The 20,805-nt window shown below is 46.0% G+C and overlaps 4 protein-coding genes across 5 annotated transcripts; 1 reads left to right on the forward strand and 3 right to left on the reverse strand.

The window, feature by feature from the left end:
- Positions 1-27: 27 nt before the first annotated feature.
- On the reverse strand, positions 28-1,871 carry LOC101073812 (RING finger protein 222). Its single transcript, XM_011604030.2, has one exon. It carries the CDS (start codon positions 1,393-1,395, stop codon positions 784-786), a length of 612 nt encoding a protein of 203 aa, XP_011602332.2. The 5' UTR covers positions 1,396-1,871; the 3' UTR covers positions 28-783.
- A 153-nt stretch (positions 1,872-2,024) lies between these two features.
- ndel1b (nudE neurodevelopment protein 1-like 1b) lies at positions 2,025-8,104 on the forward strand. The gene is made up of 9 exons (XM_003964695.3): positions 2,025-2,171; positions 3,676-3,772; positions 4,848-5,001; positions 5,655-5,803; positions 5,928-6,064; positions 6,144-6,314; positions 6,403-6,494; positions 6,581-6,726; positions 6,807-8,104. Exons 2-9 carry the CDS (start codon positions 3,687-3,689, stop codon positions 6,886-6,888), a joined length of 1,017 nt encoding a protein of 338 aa, XP_003964744.1. The 5' UTR covers positions 2,025-2,171; positions 3,676-3,686; the 3' UTR covers positions 6,889-8,104.
- Position 8,105: 1 nt separating this feature from the next.
- On the reverse strand, positions 8,106-12,512 carry LOC105416457 (acyl-CoA synthetase family member 2, mitochondrial-like). The gene is made up of 16 exons (XM_029836173.1): positions 12,212-12,512; positions 11,545-11,740; positions 11,339-11,467; positions 11,118-11,171; positions 10,842-10,960; positions 10,058-10,220; positions 9,886-9,981; positions 9,656-9,807; positions 9,492-9,583; positions 9,329-9,402; positions 9,138-9,245; positions 8,908-9,059; positions 8,681-8,822; positions 8,470-8,580; positions 8,330-8,398; positions 8,106-8,255 (listed from the first exon to the last, which is right to left on the reverse strand). Exons 1-16 carry the CDS (start codon positions 12,310-12,312, stop codon positions 8,199-8,201), a joined length of 1,815 nt encoding a protein of 604 aa, XP_029692033.1. The 5' UTR covers positions 12,313-12,512; the 3' UTR covers positions 8,106-8,198.
- Positions 12,513-13,037: 525 nt separating this feature from the next.
- On the reverse strand, positions 13,038-19,767 carry LOC101074035 (acyl-CoA synthetase family member 2, mitochondrial-like). Of its 2 annotated transcripts, none has more exons than XM_029836172.1 (16): positions 19,607-19,767; positions 19,087-19,282; positions 18,881-19,009; positions 18,754-18,807; positions 18,514-18,632; positions 17,993-18,155; positions 15,937-16,032; positions 15,701-15,852; positions 15,537-15,628; positions 15,371-15,447; positions 15,192-15,299; positions 14,962-15,113; positions 14,735-14,876; positions 14,504-14,635; positions 13,359-13,477; positions 13,038-13,284 (listed from the first exon to the last, which is right to left on the reverse strand). In XM_029836172.1, exons 1-15 carry the CDS (start codon positions 19,711-19,713, stop codon positions 13,373-13,375), a joined length of 1,824 nt encoding a protein of 607 aa, XP_029692032.1. In that variant the 5' UTR covers positions 19,714-19,767; the 3' UTR covers positions 13,038-13,284; positions 13,359-13,372. The 2 variants fall into 2 exon arrangements, with proteins under 2 accessions (XP_029692032.1, XP_029692031.1); XM_029836171.1 differs by having other exon boundaries at positions 13,359-13,427; positions 14,525-14,635; positions 19,607-19,766.
- Positions 19,768-20,805: the final 1,038 nt, after the last annotated feature.

Here is a 20,805-nt window from a genome sequence, read left to right on the forward strand (position 1 = left end):
TCTCTTTACAGCAGGCAGGCACCAGCGTCTTTCCATCAGAACACCACATCAATTATTTCTCAGTCAGTGTTTTAAGGGCGGCTCTATTTACATCCTCTGTTTCCATCGTATACAAGACTCTTATATAAGATGCTTTTGCACGGTCTCATAAAACAAAAGAACACCTCGTGATATCTCTATAATTAAAGCTTAAATTAAACTTAAATGTAAGTTTTTTTTTTCTTTTTTCCCCATTTTTATTTTACACGTTGCACACAGAGCAGCGTGAAGCAACGCGCCTATAATCCTAAAGTTAATGTTGTAATTGTAAAGCCGCTGCTTGGAAACTGCATCCAACAACAAAGTAACGTGACAATGAGCTGGAGTGCTTTAGCAACAATCGGATTAAATGGTATTCTTTATTGCATTCTTGACACATCTCTAAAGGAGCCTGGTCAAAGTCGCTGAACACTGTAAAAACACTGGTTAAAAAAAAGCAGGGATCTTTACGAGCCCAACGCTCATAAATAACCCTTTTTTTCGTCTTTTTCTTCACATAAAACCAGAAAAACGCGTTAGGAATGCAAAACAACACACTAAAGATTTACCAAGTTTAGACTGAAAACCCAGTAAAGTGCCTCGGAGCAACATTTTCTCCGAAAAGAAGGAACGTCAAATCTTAAATAATAAAAGGAAAATTTGTCTTTGCCAGAAAAACAGCTATTCCACAAGTGTCAGATCAGTTTCTAAATCTCAGCAACAAAGTCGATGGCACTTCTTAACCCGGCCACGCTAGTCAGTGATTTATGCCAGTAAAATCCACGGTAAAGTCGCAGCCACCAGTGCCATTATGGTGAACAGCGTTAGCAGAAAGAACAGACACCGCGCCGTTGTGCAAATCTTGCGCCTTCTCCTACGCTGGGGTTGAACCGCGGTCATCACGATTCTCAGCGCATCGTCGTCAGCCATGGGTCGCCCCTCCGCGCTTATGATGAAAATAGACGCGTTGTGGTTGGGGTTGACCAACCTCTGTCGACGGAGACGCTCGCAGAGGGCCCTTGAGCATTGAAAAAGCCACCTGACGCCGGGAGGAGGCTGCCAGTCCGGAGAGGCGCGCTGTGCGCCCCGCAGCTGAGGAGGAAGAGGCACCTCAAGCGTCTGCGCTTCATTCTTGTCCCCCACGAAGGACACCAGCGTGTCCTTTTGTTTTTTGATGAAGGTCAGATGTCGACATATGGGACATACTATAGTGTCTCTGATGATCCCATTGCTGTTGATGCAGACCAGCGTTTTCACCAGACAGTCGTGGCAGAACACATGTCCGCAGCACAGGGTCCTCTCTGTGCCCGACAGACACTCATAACACACCGGGCACTCCCGCGCGTCCTCCTGGCTGTCTTGCTTCTCCAGCGCCATGAAATCAGATGTCCATCGGTTTCAATCAGAGAGGCTCCTAAGCGGAGCGAGAATCCCGCCTCACCTGCTCAGCGCACCCGAGTTTCCTGACTCTTATTTGTGGGTGGAGGCGAGAGCTGCGCCTCGTAAAACAGGGCCTGCCACCTGTGGATGCAGTGACTCAACCGCGCACTCCGAAACGCAGCTCGAAACCGGCTCGTTCCTATTTCCACAACTTCAAATATATGGTCGCCACAACGCTTCGTTTGTTCTGAGCAAATGCCAGATAAATCTTGAAATTCAATGATCGTGCTTTTATGATGAGAGCAGTTGGACCAGCAGTTCGTCCGCTAGCAACAAGCCCACTGTTGTTGAATTTTGGTGACTTTAGACAGAATTTTTTTTTTAAGTGTTGTAGATTTTTTCCGCAGCTGCACTATACCTAAACCCTATAAAGAGTAATACTTTTATAAATCAAATTTATTTTAACATTTATCTGTTAATCACACGCCATCTGGTGGCAACTTTGAAAACTGAATGCTACCGGTGAACGCCCCCATCTATGGCGGCCCCGCCCAGTTTTGACGTTGACGTAAAATGACGTAAGGTCGTGCGTCCCCTTCACGCCTTACGTCGCTTCCGGGAGACGCGTTGGCAATTTCCTAAACATAGCTCACTCACTTCTGTGTCCACCGAGGCCGGGGACGTTCGAGAGGCTCGTTTGTTGGATTAAACACCGGCTGGGAGACGGACCGCTGGGAAAGGGAGACTGCTGGACACCACTTGGACATGAGCAGGTACCCAAAACCTACTGGAAGACCTTCGGTGCGGGCACGTTTTGTGTCGGTGAACGCGCGACTGTTGGTGTGATGACAGCTATCTGCACCGCATTTCGGGTTTCGTCTTAATTTTGTCTTCCGTTTTTAATGGTCTCTTTTGGGCCCGAGCCTCTGGACCGAGTGTCACGCTTGTGTTTGGGTCAGTTCGGATAATTACGGCCTATTTTTATTTTATTTTTGTCTTTATCGTGGTCACAATCCTCAGTTCCTCACAGCCAGGCTGTAAACGTCCATGTTTTCTATTCATTTTTTTTTGTTTTATGGGTTCACTTTTATTCAGGTGAATATAAAGCAGTTTCAACATTTATCCTGCTTTCCAGACTGCTCCACTATTGTCTCTAAATATATTGTCACTTTAATAGTATATTTAACCCTGGAATACTCACATTTGAGGGATAGATCTCATAAGTGTTGAGCTCACATGTCTGCTTCTTCCTCTTTTTGAGGGGGTGGTTACCCTCAGTGACCCTGTGGTCCCAATCACCATAGCAACAGTGTCTTGTCACTCTCTACACCGTCGCCTCCGTTCCTGTATTTTGGTCTCAGATTTCCTTTCGAGATTCCCAAAGTAGTGTACTGACACGTGAGGGTCCTTGGCGTGTAGGTTGTGGATGACGCCATGTCAGAGGAATGCCTGAAGGGAAGAGCGGGTCCAGCCCCTGAGTCTAGGCCACCGTCTGGAAAAGCGGCACATCCTCCTATTTAGCGTAGTGGTGCCATAGAGAAGCCACATTTAGCTCCTGGCCGTTTGGTCCCGGTCGTCATCGTGATCCTGGAGACGGCGGGACGACGTCATCCGCGGCAGCAGCTGGATGTCCTCCCACGCACCCCGAACACTCGCCACAGGCCGTTCCACATGCATTTCATCACTTCCTGATCACATCTCTGTGTTTTCAGCCGCCAGGGCACAGCCAGGCTTCTTACGAACTCGCCACAAAAGAGGAAACCGTACACAACAGAAACGGGGCGGAAGACATGAAATCTAAAGATTACGGTTCAAACCTTCGGGCGAGGTTCAATTTTAAGTCCTTTTTTCAACAAGACTAAGTTTAGTCTATTGAGTTGAACTTTCTTGACCTCCACAACTGCTTCTTTTCAGTATTTTGACTTGGACATCATTGTGTCTACAACAGACAGAACATTATTTGTGTGTCAACAAATGGAGTCAACACAAATATGGAGACATGTGACCCTCCTACGCGCATAACAAGCCAGAACTGAAGCCAATTCAGAATCCATTCTATACTGGTGTGATCATTGATTATTCATTTAGCAGGATGGCATAATGGGGTCGGACAATGTCTCTTTTAAACACACAAGACTTCTGGTCTGTTTTACCATGAATGTGGACAAATATTGAATTTTGTCCAGACAAATTGTTTAGTTGAGATAAGAAAATGTGCACCGTGGACCCCTCGTGTCCTGGGAGGGGAAAAAGTAACCATAGTCCTTTAATCCTCAGGTTCTTCTGACATGGACAAAGAGATGATTCCCAAATTTGCTTCAAAGGACGAGGAACTTGATTACTGGAAGTCCCAGGCCCTCAAATATAAAAAGAGGTAGGTCGCACACAAATGAATATCGTCATTAGTTTCACACTGTGGGTTTAGTGTGAAGTTAACGGAGGCGACTTTATGAAACCAGGCTGCAGCTCCTCCAGCAGCAGCAGCAGAGCTGTTAACTCCTTCTGCCCGTGCCGGGGCGTGAAGGGTTAAATCTAATGGCTTTCCAAGAAATTCTTGCTCTGGGTTCATGGAGGGAATATTATCTAACCCAGGGGGTGGAAAAATACGGTGTGTACGGTTCACTGTGGCCTGGCTTACATGTGTTTGGAGACTTTCCCAGAAGTACATTTACAAAACACATACACATACACACACACACACACACACACACACACACACACACACACACACACACACACAGCTGTGTTGCGGTATGAAAGAGGGAAGTTCTGGGTCCCAGTCTGCTGATGAAGCAGCCGCTCTGCTGTTGGCATGTGTGGATTCACGGTGAGGCCGTCACCCCGCCGTGCGTCAGCTGATCTCAGAACAGTGCTGGCCACGGTGTCGTCACGTGCACGTACACAGGCAGAAAAACGATGATCCGTTTAATTTAGGGTACAAACATACTGCAGATTTATTGGTGATCATCTTGCCATTACCCATACTGCACTGGGAAATAGCGGTCGTGTCAGCTGTGACCCGTGTCTACACACTTCCTGTTTGTTATTCTCTGCCACTCTGACCTTTAACCTCACCCCCAGCTGAGGCGTCTTGATAGCAGGCCTGTTTTTCGGAGCCACTCCGCCGCAGCTCGGCTGCCTGCGGTTTATTTCCAGCCTTTAACCCGCTGAGCTGTTTCCTGTTTGGCAGAGACGTGAATGAAGGTTAAAAATCTGCAAAAGTCTGCCTGGCTTTTCAGTCGGGTTTATTTCTGGCCATTGATGATTAAGCTTAGTGGAAAACGCCTGAGCCCGGCTCACCTTCCAGGACAAAGGCCGGTCGGTTTTCCAGAGCCGGTGTCCGGGTTCATCCGGCCTGTCGGCTCTGCAGAGAGAATAGGAGCGCAGGCGGCAGGGTCGCGCTGCTGTTTGAAAGATCGCCATTTACGCGCCTGTGTTTGTTTGCACAGTTGCCAAGATGCACAAGAGGAGCTGCAGGAGTTCCAGGAAGGGAGCCGGGAGCTGGAGGCTGAGCTGGAGGCGCAGCTCTGTCAGGCGGAGCATCGCCTGCGAGACCTGCAGAGTGAAAACGAGAGACTGAAGAATGAGATTTGTAACCTGAAGGTAACTGAAACAGGCAGTCTGATCGAGGGCGGTATTCTTGGTGTCGGCCTGTGGTTTAAGACAGTCTCATTTATTCTTGCCTGTTTATCTGATCCCTGTGGGACCTTGAGGACAAGGTGCAGTGTGTTATCTGTGTGCTGCTTTATAAAGCGCGCTCTTAGGTAATCCTGCAGCGCTTCTTAAGTGGATTTTAGGATAAAGGAGAAAAAATAGAAACAAATGACAACAAATGACCAAATTCATTCATGAAACCATCTCAGCTGCAGGTCAGAGCAGAAAAGGATCTGGGATTCCACACACAGCTCAACATGAGAGCTTTATTGTAGCCTCTAACGCTAAAAATAAACCGGTGAAATGAACTGGAGGCTTCATGAATCATGCTTTCCCATCATGCTTCAGCAGAAACAATGCAGGCCCGCATCACTGCCCGACTGTTACAGTAAAGAGCCGATGGGCCTCCATTGGAACAAAAAGGCACATTCAAAGTGCAAAAAATGCAGAAGACCCTCTTATTGTCCCATGATTCACCAGGTTTTGTCAGGAGCGCCAGTATTCATCATTACTTGATGAACTGGAATGTTGTGGGCCTCAAAACAGGAACAATTTATTTTAACCAATCGATCAAACTAAATGACGCTCTCTTCCTGCTGCAGGAGAAGCTGGAGCAGCAGTACGCTCAGAGTTATAAACAGATCTCTGTGCTGGAGGACGACCTTGGCCAGACACGCAGCATCAAGGAGCAGCTCCACAAATACGTTCGGGAGCTTGAGCAGGCCAACGATGACCTGGAGCGAGCCAAAAGGTTGGAACGCCACCGCACGTGTTTGACAAATAGAGTCAGCTCTTGCCTCACAGTTAAGAAGTTCAAATGTTTCAGCGGCTGTTGTTACAACTGCGCGAGAGGTCATTTCTCCATCGCAACACAGGGCAACAATCGTGTCTCTGGAGGACTTCGAGGGTCGTCTGAACCAGGCCATCGAGAGGAACGCCTTCCTGGAAAGCGAGCTGGACGAAAAAGAGTCCCTCCTGGTGTCCGTGCAGCGACTCAAAGACGAAGCTCGAGGTAAAGACGCAACGGTGGAATCGCTGGTATTCCCGGTTTCCTCTGACCCCCCTCACGTGGTTGTGGCCGTGGTTTTCAGACCTCAGGCAGGAGTTGGCAGTACGGGAGCGCAGCACCACTGACAGGATGTCCGCCCCCAGTTCACCCACCTTAGACATCGACAAGATGGACTCTGCCGTGCAGGCGTCCTTATCCCTGCCAGCTACCCCTGTAGGAAAGAGCATGGAACTTCCCTTCAATAGCACCAAAGGTCAGACTTCTGAACTCGCCTCGTGTTAAATAAATAACGTGGACGTTTGGTAACTCGTGCATCCTAACGCACGTTTCTGCCGGGGCAGCACTGACCAACGGCTGCGGCAGCTCCTCTCTCACGCCCTCCGCTAGAATCTCAGCTCTTAACATCGTCGGCGACCTCCTGAGGAAAGTCGGGGTTGGTATAAACGCTCTTGGCTTTTCTTAACCACGCATGTTAAATCGGGAAGAGGCTTGATTCTTATCCTCTGATGTTGCGATCAGGCTTTGGAGTCCAAACTGGCCGCCTGCAGGAACTTTGCTAAAGACCAGGCGGCAAGAAAAAACTTCTCCAAAGACAACGGGGCGCTCATCAACGGCAACGCCAACAACTTCCCTCACGCTTTGCACACCGCTTACTTTGACAAAACGTGAGTTGACAAGTTTCTCTTTGGGTTCTTTTTTGTGAAGCCCACACGGGGGCTAACGCTCACGTCTGCCGAACCTGCAGGACTGTAAATGGGTTGGACCCCGGCGCCCTGACAGCCTCCAGAGCCATGTCTCCCCCAGGAATGCTGCCCCTGAGTGTGTGAGGAGTCTTCATAGCACACTGAACCTGCTATCCACCTGACACAGACCCACGGGACACTTGAGTGTGTGTGTGTGTGTGTGCGTGCGTGTGTGTGTGTGTGTGTGTGTGCGTGTGCGTGTGCGTGTGTGTGTGTGTGTGTGTGTGTGAGAACAGAAGATGTCAGCGTGTGTGTTTTCTGACCATGTGTGAAAAAGGAAGCCTGACTTTCTGAGGTTTGCAGCCGAGTAAGCATCAGCGAGTCGGTGCGTCGTCACACGTGCACACGTGCACACGCTCCACCACATCCTTGCATGTGCCTAACACTGTACTGTACTGGGCTCGTACGTTTTCACCTTCTGCCGCAGCCTTTGTTGCTTTCTTTCTATATTTTCTTGGAATTGCACAGTGGAGTATTCATTAAGAATGTATATTATTTAAAGGGATGTGTTCATATGAATTAATTTATCTGGCAGGATGCTTAAAAATGCTTAAAATCAAGTGCATCTGTAATACTGGGTTGGAGGAGTTCGGAGGGTCCTCTTATTCTTGACTGAAGTGAATGTTAAAGCCATGGAGCCTCCCTGCAGGCCTTCCTCCTGTTCCTGGCTGCTTGCTGAAGCTTTGAAACAGCCAGTTCTTGTCCTCTGGTTCCGGCAGGCACTTGGATCACACCTCATGGATGTTGTTGCAGTTCTGCTCCTTCTCATCCAAATTTCGGGGTGAACAGATTTGTTTGTTTGACGACGGACTCATTGACCGCATAAGTTCATTATCTTGTCCCAATTTGTCCGAGCAGCACACGGCGCTCCCAAATGATTTCGTTACTTGGCTGGCGTGTGTGAGTTCCAGGTCCTCTGCTGCCTTGGTGTCTGGCAAACACATTTGCTGATATTTGCTGTTTGTTCATTTCCAGTTTGACGCTTGGATTTTTAGCAGGCTAAAGGTGGATGATGGAGTCATTTCACACCCTTGAGTTAATCTGAACTTTCTACCCCCTCAGTTTAGGTATTCAGTATTATTTGAGGAGTCATCATATTGGACAAACTAATGAGCTGGATTAAATAAAGTCTGTCCTACGGTCCATGTATATAGTTTGTAAGCATTGTTTGCCGTCTACATATGTATATAACATTTGGCATTAATGTCCTATTTATTTCAGATTCTATTTGGCATGTTTCGATAATTAACGGTGAAAGTCAGGATATTTGTCAAAGTTAAATAAAGATTGAGACATTTAAGCCAGGTACTTTTACATTTATTGTTGTTTAAAAAAAAAAAAAAAAACCTTTTGTCCATCCTGCTGCCCCAGCGGGGGCATCTTCATCTTCGTGTTCACTTTTCCAGGCCTAGTTGCTGCTCCATCCTCTCCTTTAACACGTGCTTCTTAATCTGGAGACACAAACATCAACCACTTTAATCCATTATAGCTGCACCTCTGGCACTTAGATATCAGAATATGGTACCTTTCCAGACACAGTCAAGGGGTAGCCGTCCACAAACACCACATAGTGGGGGATCTTAAAGTTAGAGATCTAGAGAAGAACAAACAAACATCAGCCCACAGAATGTGCCAGCACCCTCGTTTTGCCTGTCCTAATCTCACCTGGCCTTTACAGAATGCTTTAATCTCCTCTGGACTGGAGCTCTGGCCATTCTTCAGTCTGATGCAGGCACACACCTGCTCACCCAGCCGCTCGTCTTTCACACCAACCACCTGCAAACATCGTCGCATCGATCCTTTTGTGAGAAGTTCCAGCCAATAATATTTACATCCGTTGTGTTCTCTGCTGCCATCTAGCGGTGAAGCGCCACACCTGCACCTCCTGTATTTTCGGGTGTTGGAAGAGAAACTGTTCTATCTCTGCAGGGTAGATGTTCTCCCCTCCTCTGATGATCAGGTCCTTTATCCGACCTTCAATCTGACAGTATCCCAGACTGTTCAGGCTGGCTGTGTCGCTGCAGTGAAAGATTAATAACAGCAAATTTAGATCAAAAACACTCTGTCCTTTCAAGAGAACCATTCATTTGCGTTTGTACACACCCAGTCTTGTACCACTGACCATCTGTGATGGCCTCACTGGTTTTCACAGGATCGTTCCAGTATCCCTTCATCACACAGTAGCCTCTGATCATCAGCTCCCCTGATGTCCCCAAAGGAACAGTTTGTCCTGTCACAGGGTCCACAACCTTAGCCTGAGGACACACAGGGATGAGTCCTGCTGCTTGCTGAGGGTATTTTTAAAAAAAGGTTTGTGAAAGTAGCAGTTTCACCTCAGTGTGGTCCATTATACATCCAACAGTATTTGTCTTCAGGTCCTCTCTGTCTTGTGGGAAGCCGATGAATGTTGCTGGACTGTTCTCTGTTGTTCCATAAACTACCTGTTAAATCATCACACACCTGTTCTTATGTAGTGGACAAGTTTGTTTTACTTGGCGAATATCTACAGAACATCCCAGCGTACCACACTCTCCTTCATATTCACGTCCATCATTTTTTTCACTATTTCAGGAGGGCACGGAGAACCTCCAATGATACCTGAGTAGACATGAATACAAAGATGCTTTCAATTCCTATAAAGCCCCAATAATTAATATCAAATAAATCCCTTTTCCAGCATCCCTCACCAGCTTCCACTGAGGACAGGTCATACTTGGGTAAGTCTGGATGGTTCAGTAAGTCGGTGAACATGGTGGGAGTGCCGAAGATAAAATTACACCTTTAAAAGTAGAACGGACGGTAAATGAAAGGGCAACATTTTGTCCATCTAAACCTTATTTGTCGGCAGTACTTTTCTTTCTGAATGGCCTCCAGGTTGGCCTGGCAGTTGTAGCCGTGGGAGGGAAAGACCAGGGTGATGCCGTGCACCGCCATGCTCATCCCTCCTCCAACAGAGCCAAAACAGTGGTACATGGGTACTTGCAAGCATATTCTAGTCCAAGGCTGATGGGAGTGAAAAAAGTTCATTTAAACAGACGCTAGTTGTGCTTTCTTCCAGCTAAAGGAGGGCGCTGGACTTACTCTGCTGTGAAATCCTACTCGCCGGCCAACAAAGTAAGCGTTATTGACAATATTGTGGTGGGACAGAGTGGCGCCCTTTGGATTCCCCGTAGTGCCCTGAAACCAAAGAAAGGCCGTCACGCTTTGATGTCGGTGGCGAGTTCGTGTTTGAGGGTGTGAAGCTGACGGTTACCGAGGTGAACTGGATGTTGATGGGATCATCGCAGGACAGCTTGCTCTGCAGCTCCAGCAGCTCTCTGTGGTGGCGGCTCTCCGCCGCCTGCATCACGTCTTCGACGTGGAGCATCCCCGGCTGCCTGCTGTCCGTCACGATCACCATTTTTAAATCTGGTAACCTGGGAAACCAAAGCCGGGATGTGTAACTGCTCATAACTCAACACTGACATGGGGGGAGCATTATGGGACAGTAATAAAGGACACACTCACTCCAAGATAGCAGGATAAATAAATGAATCCCTCATGTATAGTTTGCTGTTGCGTTCTGCAGGGATGTGTGTCTTATCTCAGAATTCCTTTAATAGGATATATACTGTTAAAATTCCAGTATGATAAATATCTAAATTATGACAACGCTGATGACACCCAATTACAGTTTTCTGGGAGTAAACAAAACTGTCGAGCCTTAACTTTACTCTGACAATGTCACATAACAAATCCAGATCATTAAAGTGGTGCAGAATCCCGCTGTAGATGTTCCAGCAACAACAACAATGTTTCTCCCTCGGCTGGGGGCAGCCAGTTGGTACTGAGCAGTGGATTCATGCTTCTTACTCTTTTTTTTGTGCAAGAATGTGTTTTAATTTAAAACCAGGTTTAATCACACCAGTTGTCATAAGGTTACACTTCCTTTGGAAAACACACAACACACACACACACATGCATCCCATCCCATTTATCTCCTGCAATAGGTGACCAGCATGGTCTTCGGAGTGAACTGTCTTTAAATTGACTCAAACCTGGAGCTTTTGATCATGGCTGCTGGCGTGGTGCCGATCTCTGGACATATCTCCCTCAGCATCTCACAGTATTTTTGGGTTCTAAAGCTGGTCGGGCAGACCACTGCGTTACATTGGACCTGTATGACACATCAGTTTTTTTGGCACTTTTGGACATTTATCATTGAGCACAAAAGGACGATGAGCAGATGTTAGTTATCGTGCATGTAAATGGAAACTCAATGCGTTGGAGGTCAGGGCGAGAGTTTTGGAGTCCACGCCAGCAAAGTGTCGTACCTTCTTGAGTGTAAAGTCCACCTCACTTGCCTGGTAGGCTGTGTTCAGGGACACCTGTATTGATAACAGCCGTTTAAAGAGTTTTCACATTAGTTTTTCTATCCTCTGTTCTTCTGAGACCCTCCAGAAGACCTCTGACAGGCCCCAGAGCAGGTTAAAAACCCCCAGGGTACAAATGAAGTAACCCTGTAAATGCATCCCTAACAGTTTAAATCACTGACCAGTATGATTCCAGCTTTGGCTGTAGCAAACTGGAAAAGGATCCATTCGTACATGTTGGGTCCCCACACTCCCAGTCGGTCTCCTGGCTTCAGGCCCAGAGCGAGGAGACCTGCAGCCACCTTGTCAACCTGTGCACATCATGTCCCCCATGAACTGGCTTTGAGGTTCTCACAAACGCACCAGGACAGCAGATGAAAGGACTCACGTCTTGTTGGAACTGAGAGAAGGTTTTGCGGATGCCGTCCTGTACGCAGACCACCGCCTCACGGTCGGGCCAGCGCTGGACCGTAGAGTCCAGCCTCTGCCCGACTGTCTGGTACAGCAGAGAGACGGAGGAGGTGCCGTGGACATAGCTGGTGGTCAGTGAGGGGACGGAAGGAGGACCGTCCACGTGGATGGAGCTGGTGTTGAAACAAAATTAAACTGTGGAACTGGACAAAAGCAAAGATTCATCCAGCCGCCCGTCCTGTCACAACAGTTTAACTAGTCACTTCTAAAACATGACTAAACTATCTGGTATCTTCTCACCCCTCCAGTTTTTCTTATCTGGACAGTGATGGCAGCCCCGCCCCCACAGCTGAACCGGTTTCTGGCATTGATTTGGCTCACATTCCAAAAAGCCCCAAACACTTCTCTGTCCTACGGAGGCAACCAAACCTATAAATATAACTCCATGCAGTTACTTGGATCCTTGTACAGGGTTTGGAATTTCCGCCCGTCCCTCCACCCAACGACTTCCCCCTCCAATGTTTATTCGTGAGAACTAATTCACGCGATGCATTAAAAATCTGAGCCAAACTTGTAAAACTCTCTGCTAATTGACTTGTACTCCTGCGTTGAAACCACTGACTTTTGACCCGCTGACCGCTTACCGGCACCACTGCAGGGCGCTGATGTTGCGTAATCTCCATAGTTTGCAGCTTTGACCGGAAGTGAAGGATTTACGCAGGGTGGCCGAAATCAAATGGGTCATCGTTTTCCTCTGGCAACTGGCAACAGGTGGATCTGGGTTTTAATCCTTGCGCTGCGGCATTTATGTCGAGAGTTCACCTCTGCCCCACTTTCATCTGCCCTTATACAATCCCTCTTCCTTCGTCCTCATTGGTCGTTAGTCGTCTTCGGCTAAAAGCCGCGCATGTTGTGATGGTCCGATAGAGTACGTGGCTGAAGGCGATCTTTGCTCCTCCCAGTGCTGCACCAGAGTCAAATTTCAACCTGGGAAATCCGGCGATCCAGTCCAATCCCAAACGCAATGTTGCGCTCGGATCTCACAGTGGGTGGATCCACAATTCAAATACAATAAATTCAGAGGTGGTTATGTCTGACACAGTGGCCCATCATCCCCAATAAGAGCCAGAAAGAGCAGATAAAGTCTGCAGGTCCTGGGCTGTGCACGTCAGGGTTTGGAATGTTAATGGGTGAGCTCCGTTCCGGACTAAAGGAATGCACTGTGGTTTAGTAATCCTTAGATGGGATTATTTTAACCTGAATTCTGTTTCTTTCTCATATTTGACTCTCTTGATCAGGTTGTGGTCCAGGAGCACCGCGTCATTGTTTAAGAGTTGAGAGCAGGTCAGGAAGGAGGTCTGTAGGAAGTATGCATTTGGAGTTATAGTCATATTCACAGCTGGAATTAGTGGGTTGTTTAACATCTTTGGATAATCTGCGATTGTACAATTTATAATGAAGTACACAAAGTCAAGGTGATGTAGTTATTTAATGAGAAAATGTTATAAGATGATCCAAACATCTGCAGTGAAAGTGAAACACACCACATATCATAGTGTGCATGTTGAGACTATTAAAGTCATCAAACCAGTCCAACCAGTTTCACAGTCTTGATTCAGGCACCAATTCCTCCCCAGCGGGGGCATCTTCATCTTCGTGTTCACTTTTCCAGGCCTAGTTGCTGCTCCATCCTCTCCTTTAACACGTGCTTCTTAATCTGGAGACACAAACATCAACCACTTTAATCCATTATAGCTGCACCTCTGGCACTTAGATATCAGAATATGGTACCTTTCCAGACACAGTCAAGGGGTAGCCGTCCACAAACACCACATAGTGGGGGATCTTAAAGTTAGAGATCTAGAGAAGAACAAACAAACATCAGCCCACAGAATGTGCCAGCACCCTCGCTTTGCAGCGCTGGTGTCCCGCAGGGAACAGTTCTGGCTCCTTTCCTGTTCACCCTCTACACCGCGGACTTTTCACACAGTACATCTTCATGCCACCTCCAGAAGTTCTCTGACGACTCTGCTGCTGTCGGCCTCATCACTGATGGGGACGATGAGGAGTACAGAGAACTTATTCAGGACTTTGTGGACTGGAGCCTGCGGAACAACCTCCAGATCAACGCTGACAAAACCAAGGAGCTGGTGGTGGATTTCCGCAGGCAAAACAACCCCCGCCTGTACCAGTGAACATCCTGGGAATGGATGTTGACGTGGTGGAGTCCTACAAGTACCTGGGTGTTCACCTTAACAATAACCTGGACTGGACACACAACACAGACGCCCTTGTCAAGAAGGGCAATAGCAGACTGTTCCTGCTCAGGAGGCTGAGGTCTTTTGGAGTGCAGGGACCCCTCCTGAGGACTTTCTATGACTCTGTGCTGGGATCAGCCATCTTCTATGGGTTTGTCTGCTGGTCCAGTAGCATCACGGACAGGGACAGGAAGAGGATGGACAGACTGGTGAGGAGGGCCAGCTCTGTCCTGGGATGTCCCCTGGACTCGGTGGAGGTGGTGGGAAACGGGAGGATGATGGCTAAGCTGTCATCCATGTTGAACAACACGTCCCCCCCCCCCTACAGGACACCCTGACAGCACTGGGCAGCTCCTTCAGTGAGCGACTGCTCCACCCTCGCTGTGTGAAGGAGAGGGATCGCAGATCTTTCCTGCCGGCTACTGTCAGACTGCACAATAAACATAACACCCGCTAGCACAATCTGAATATTATTTATTCTGATATGTATATTGTATTCACCCTCTGTACTATGTACAGGTATACAGAGGCCCTGGATTATTGTAAATATACATCCTCTTTGTATATTCCAAATTCTATTCTATTCGATTTTATCTTATTTTTCTCTGCGTGCTCTGGTGTTGTTGCACTGTAAATTTCCCCGTGTGGGACAATAAAGGACCTGAATCTGAATCTGAATTTTACCTGCCCTAATCTCACCTGGCCTTTACAGAATGCTTTAATCTCCTCTGGACTGGAGCTCTGGCCATTCTTCAGTCTGATGCAGGCACACACCTGCTCACCCAGCCGCTCGTCTTTCACACCAACCACCTGCAAACAAGTCGCATCGATCCTTTTGTGAGAAGTTCCAGCCAATAATATTTACACCCGTTGTGTTCTCTGCTGCCATCTAGCGGTGAAGCGCCCCACCTGCACCTCCTGTATTTTCGGGTGTTGGAAGAGAAACTGTTCTATCTCTGCAGGGTAGATGTTCTCCCCTCCTCTGATGATCAGGTCCTTTATCCGACCTTCAATCTGACAGTATCCCAGACTGTTCAGGCTGGCTGTGTCGCTGCAGTGAAAGATTAATAACAGCAAATTTAGATCAAAAACCCTCTGTCCTTTCAAGAGAACCATTCACTTGTGTTTGTACACACCCAGTCTTGTACCACTGACCATCTGTGATGGCCTCACTGGTTTTCACAGGATCGTTCCAGTATCCCTTCATCACACAGTAGCCTCTGATCATCAGCTCCCCTGATGTCCCCAAAGGAACAGTTTGTCCTGTCACAGGGTCCACAATCTTAGCCTGAGGACACACAGGGATGAGTCCTGCTGCTTGCTGAGGGTATTTTTAAAAAAAGGTTTGTGAAAGTAGCAGTTTCACCTCAGTGTGGTCCATTATACATCCAACAGTATTTGTCTTCAGGTCCTCTCTGTCTTGTGGGAAGCCCAAAAATGTTGCTGGACTGTTCTCTGTTGTTCCATAAACTACCTGTTAAATCATCACACACATGTACTGGACAAACTGTGTCATACAGTATATAGGAACATATTAAGGCTTACCACTAACTCTTTCATATTGATCTTTGTTATTAATTTTCTCATAATCTCTTGAGGGCACGGAGAACCTCCAATGATACCTGAGTAGACATGAATACAAAGATGCTTTCAATTCCTATAAAGCCCCAATAATTAATATCAAATAAATCCCTTTTCCAGCATCCCTCACCAGCTTCCACTGAGGACAGGTCATACTTGGGTAAGTCTGGATGGTTCAGTAAGTCGGTGAACATGGTGGGAGTGCCGTAGATAAAATTGCACCTTTAAAAGTAGAACGGACAGTAAATGAAAGGGCAACATTTTGTCCATCTAAACCTTATTTGTCGGCAGTACTTTTCTTTCTGAATGGCCTCCAGGTTGGCCTGGCAGTTGTAGCCGTGGGAGGGAAAGACCAGGGTGATGCCGTGCACCGCCATGCTCATCCCTCCCACCACCGAGCCAAAACAGTGGTACATGGGTACTTGCAAGCATACTCTAGTCCGAGGCTGATGGGAACAGAATTTTGATTTTTTTTAAACTACAAATTAACTTTTATTTATTTTTTTACTAAGAGAAATATCCAGACTCACCCTGCTGTTGTAACCATTTCGCAATCCTATAAAATAGGCGTTATTTACAATATTGTGGTGGGAAAGTGTGGCGCCTTTTGGACTCCCCGTAGTGCCCTGAAAGGAAATCAAGAAAGAATTAAATACATTGGTTTTAATAAAAATGCGTATGTCACACCAGTCTGTTCTTGCATAGTGCTCATCTTTTGCAGAATTCAAGCTCTGCAGTTTCTATCATTTTATCACATTTCAATGGTGAAAAATTGCGCAATCCATATCATTACGCCCAGTATGGCACGATTAAGGGCGTTCTTCGGCCCGACGCGAAGCGGGGGGACTACTTTGTTGCTGTTAGAAATGTCAACATTTCCATTTTTATTGAAGCTTATTTTAGGCTCCGTGGGTTGTGCATCCACTACCAAATGTGTCGATGCGGGGGTCAACAGGAATAATTGAATGGGGAATCGTGATGTGGCGATTGATCCCTGCAAAGATACAGATAAGGAGTTCGCCTTTAGCATTGCGGCAGGAGCATAAAGGCCGCCAGTGTTTAAAGCCCTTCATTTACATTTTTTCCTTCACTTATTGTAAAGTCTATCGGTTTTTGCAGGTCTAATTTTAAACTAGTTGGTGTTGTTTCTCAGACGCGGAGTAATACATTAACATGCGCGACTGTGTGGTTGCGCCGCGGCTCAGACCCGACCGGATTGATTGACCTCTGTAGGGACCAGAGATGGTGGTAGAATTTATTTGGAACAGGTCAAAACAACAACTTTCCAAAATTCGGAAAGGTCAATACAACAGCACGAACTAAATTGCAAAGACAGCAAGTTTCCTGCTGGTCATATCAATGTTTTTTTTGTTTTTTGTTTTTAAAGGAGTGGGATTCCTCATTCTATGTTAAGAAACAATGAATTAGAATTAACAGAATAAATAAAAGAAAAATAGCAACAAGCAGAAAGAAGACTAAGAGGGAACGTAATAGACATAACCACATAGCAAAAATAAGAGGATAAAGAAGACCCAGTTCAAATATTTAGCTTCTGCCTTCATGGAAATCCATCTGTTTTTTTGGCCGGGTTGTTGTCTTTGGGTGTTCCAGTTTACTCAGTGTTGTACAGTGCTGTCTTAATTCATAACAGTCATTCCTCTTGTTATTTGTTTTTTGTAATTATCATCGTGTTTGTTTGCTCTCATTTGGAACTTTGGTTTCCAGTATGGTAAATGCTTATTTTTAATTTTGTACATGAATATAAACATTTTGCCCTGATTTGGGTTATTTGGAGTTGAATGAAGGGTGTGTTTGTTGGTTCTTTATGGTTGCTGTTAGATATTTATCTCATGGCTTTTCTGTTGAGGGATGGAAACTGGATCTGTAATATTGCAATTAAGTCTGATATTTTTACTTTCACATCATGGTCTATTGTTATTTGTTAAAAGTTGATTCCATATACTCCACATATATGTCATTTATTCTGAGGCTTTTGTTCTATTTAGTTTTTGTTCTATTATATATTTTGTTTTGCTTAGGCTTGCTGCATAAATAAATAAACAAAAGCCACTTCTTCGGCTTCTGCAGTTCATTTTCCAGTGTATTCAGGAGGTGTTTCAGACCTGAACCCCCAGAACAAGTTTGTGGCCCCTGAAAATAAAATTGTTTTAAAAAAACCTCACAAATATAGTTTCTTTACAAAATAAACAGTAATGGTCCCAACACTGATCCTAGGGAAACCCCACCTTCAACCTCCAATTGTGATGACTTCTGTGACGATGTCTGTTCTCCAGTTATCAAAAAAGTTCTAAACTTCCAGTTCCATATGCTCAAAATGTATTTAGCAACAGTTTGTGGTCGACAGAATCAAAAGCCTTTTTTCAGATCTAGAAATATTCTTTATTTCTAATGTGGTTGTTGTCTATTAGTGCATATGAAGTGGTCCTGATGGTTCTGAATCCATATTGCTGGTCATAGAGTGCATTATGTTTCCTGATAAAGTTTCTCTTTTAGAATCAACAATGTGCATTTTCTCTTCCGAGCTATGCAAACATTTGAGATGATCGGTGTGTAAGCAAAGGTTACCGAGGTGAACTGGATGTTGATGGGACCATCGCAGGACAGCTTGCTCTGCAGCTCCAGCAGCTCTCTGTGGTGGCGGCTCTCCGCCGCCTGCATCACGTCTTCGACGTGGAGCATCCCCGGCTGCCTGCTGTCCGTCACGATCACCATTTTTAAATCTGGTAACCTGGGAAACCAAAGATAGGATCTTTTTAGTTTATCACCTGCACGGTTGGAAGAAGAGAGCAGGATCCGTGCGTGGACCAATATTATTCATCATCTACTGTACAATGTACAGTAAATATTTCAGGCATTCAAAAACATTTTGTCAAAAAAACACAATTTTTTAAAAAAAATTTATTGATACATATTGCCTCCCTGTGTTTAAGTTTTTGGGTTATTTGCTGAGTTGCACCTGTTCTGTGATTTATGGCACCGTTTAAGGGACAAACACAGTCATTCAGACAAAAACAACAACAGAGAGCTCTGATATTAAAGTGGACTGTCCCAGAAAATGTGGAAATCGGACATGGGAGCAGTCAAACCTGGAGCTTTTGATCATGGCTGCTGGCGTGGTGCCGATCTCTGGACATATCTCCCTCAGCATCTCACAGTATTTTTGGCTCCTAAAGCTGGTCGGGCAGACCACTGCGTTACACTGGACCTGCACAGGAATCAGTTGTTTTACACTGCATGAGAGCATGTTTGTGTATACATTTATGAAGCTTTATGAAGCTTTCTCTGTCAGAATGTTCACTTTATGAGTGGTAGCACAGCTGTTGGACCTTCTTGAGTGCAAGGTCCACTTCATTGGCCTGGTAGGCTGTGTTCAGAGACACCTGGAAAAGAAGACAAGCCTAAAAAAAATGAAGTAACCCTGTAAATGCATCCCTAACAGTTTAAATCACTGACCAGTATGATTCCAGCTTTGGCTGTAGCAAACTGGAAAAGGATCCATTCGTACATGTTGGGTCCCCACACTCCCAGTCGGTCTCCTGGCTTCAGGCCCAGAGCGAGGAGACCTGCAGCCACCTTGTCAACCTGTGCACATCATGTCCCCCATGAACTGGCTTTGAGCTTCTCACAAACGCACCAGGACAGCAGATGAAAGGACTCACGTCTTGTTGGAACTGAGAGAAGGTTTTGCGGATGCCGTCCTGTACGCAGACCACCGCCTCACGGTCGGGCCAGCGCTGGACCGTAGAGTCCAGCCTCTGCCCGACTGTCTGGTACAGCAGAGAGACGGAGGAGGTGCCGTGGACATAGCTGGTGGTCAGTGAGGGGACGGAAGGAGGACCGTCCACGTGGATGGAGCTGATATAAAATTGGCAGAAATATTTACTTCTAATGACAACTGTAGCATAGTTTAGAGCAGCATAAGCTGTCAGCAGCGTCACATGAGGAACAAGCACATGGCTAAACTTCTATTTGATGACTTTTAAAGACATTTTTCCACCACTGAATCCATTTGGTTAATTCAGTTACTATAATCAGTAAATCTTCTTGACACAAATTGCTTGAATCAGATTATTCAGATCAGAGATCAAATAGGCCACAAACACACTGACTGTTAGCAGGGCTTGGAGAATTTTGTGCAACATCTCTGGCCTTTGATCAGCATGTTAATCATAAACTTACCGTAACCCCAGCGGAGCATTGGATCTTTGCAGTCTCCAAAACCTGCCAAATGTATTTACAGATGTGCGGCAGCACCTCAGCAGCGAGGGAGAACTGAGCGGCGCCATTGTTTCCTATATGAGCTAGCCGACTGCACTCAGTCCTGTCAACAGGTGGCAACTACCTTTACTCAGTTTTTTTTTTTTGCCTTCCTGATCAATATTTAACCTTTTCCCCTCCCCATTTTCCTACCCACAGACAACACACTTTTTAAACACTAACATGTGAATGCAGATAAGAGCTCTGTGCAGCTTCTCTTTGAAAAATACTCGCAAATTTTTTACCAGTTTATTGGCAATAACACACATATGTGCACGTCACAAAGAGGAAAATTTTAATCTGAAGTTGTGCCTCATTACATGAGTGGGCAACTCATGTCCACATCTGTTGCATAACAATCAGGTTTGAACTGGTTTGACACCCCCAGCTGAACGAAAATCTTTTGAATGTTTTATACTGGCTCATTTTCTGTCACTGGTATAAATATATGTTATCAAGAATTCAGTAAGATATATTTGTGAATCCTTTTTCATTTGTTGAGTTAGTCCCCTCCTTATGTTTCGCCCACGGCCCCGTTCACACAGCGTTTTCGGGTGAAAATGACAGTTTTCTCTTGTTTTTTTGGCTGTCCTGAAAACGGAGCGATCAGAAAAAGATAAATCGAATCTGGTGCTTTTAAGGACTAAAAACGCAACCAGAACGGAGAAGTTCAACAATTTCGGGCATGCGCACTACAGCTGCCGGCAACAACGCTCGCGCGAGTAGGCGTAGAAGAAGAACATCTACAGTAAAAGAAGAGCTGAATTTATATATTTATTTATCAGTCGTATAATTCAAGAGTTCTTTATAGAACATTGGTTACTAACATTATAATCGTTGTTCTGCGAAAGTTGTAATCACGAGCTTCATTAAAACTCAGACAGAGAAGCGCCCCCACCAGAATGCAGTGGATCGTTACCGCCACCTACCGACCTGATCTGTGTACTGTAGCGTGTTGGTGGGCTGTGTGCGGTGCAGTCTGTTTCTTCAAAAACATCGCATTGATGGGGCCTTAGAGTGACTTTGTGTATTACATCGACCTTTAATATGTTTTGAAATCATCATCTTGCTACATGAAGTGTTTTAATTGGCACATGTTCTTTCAATTGTTTAACGTGTCC

This window comes from Takifugu rubripes, chromosome 5, assembly GCF_901000725.2.
Source record: "Takifugu rubripes chromosome 5, fTakRub1.2, whole genome shotgun sequence".
Taxonomy (NCBI): Eukaryota; Metazoa; Chordata; class Actinopteri; order Tetraodontiformes; family Tetraodontidae; genus Takifugu; species Takifugu rubripes.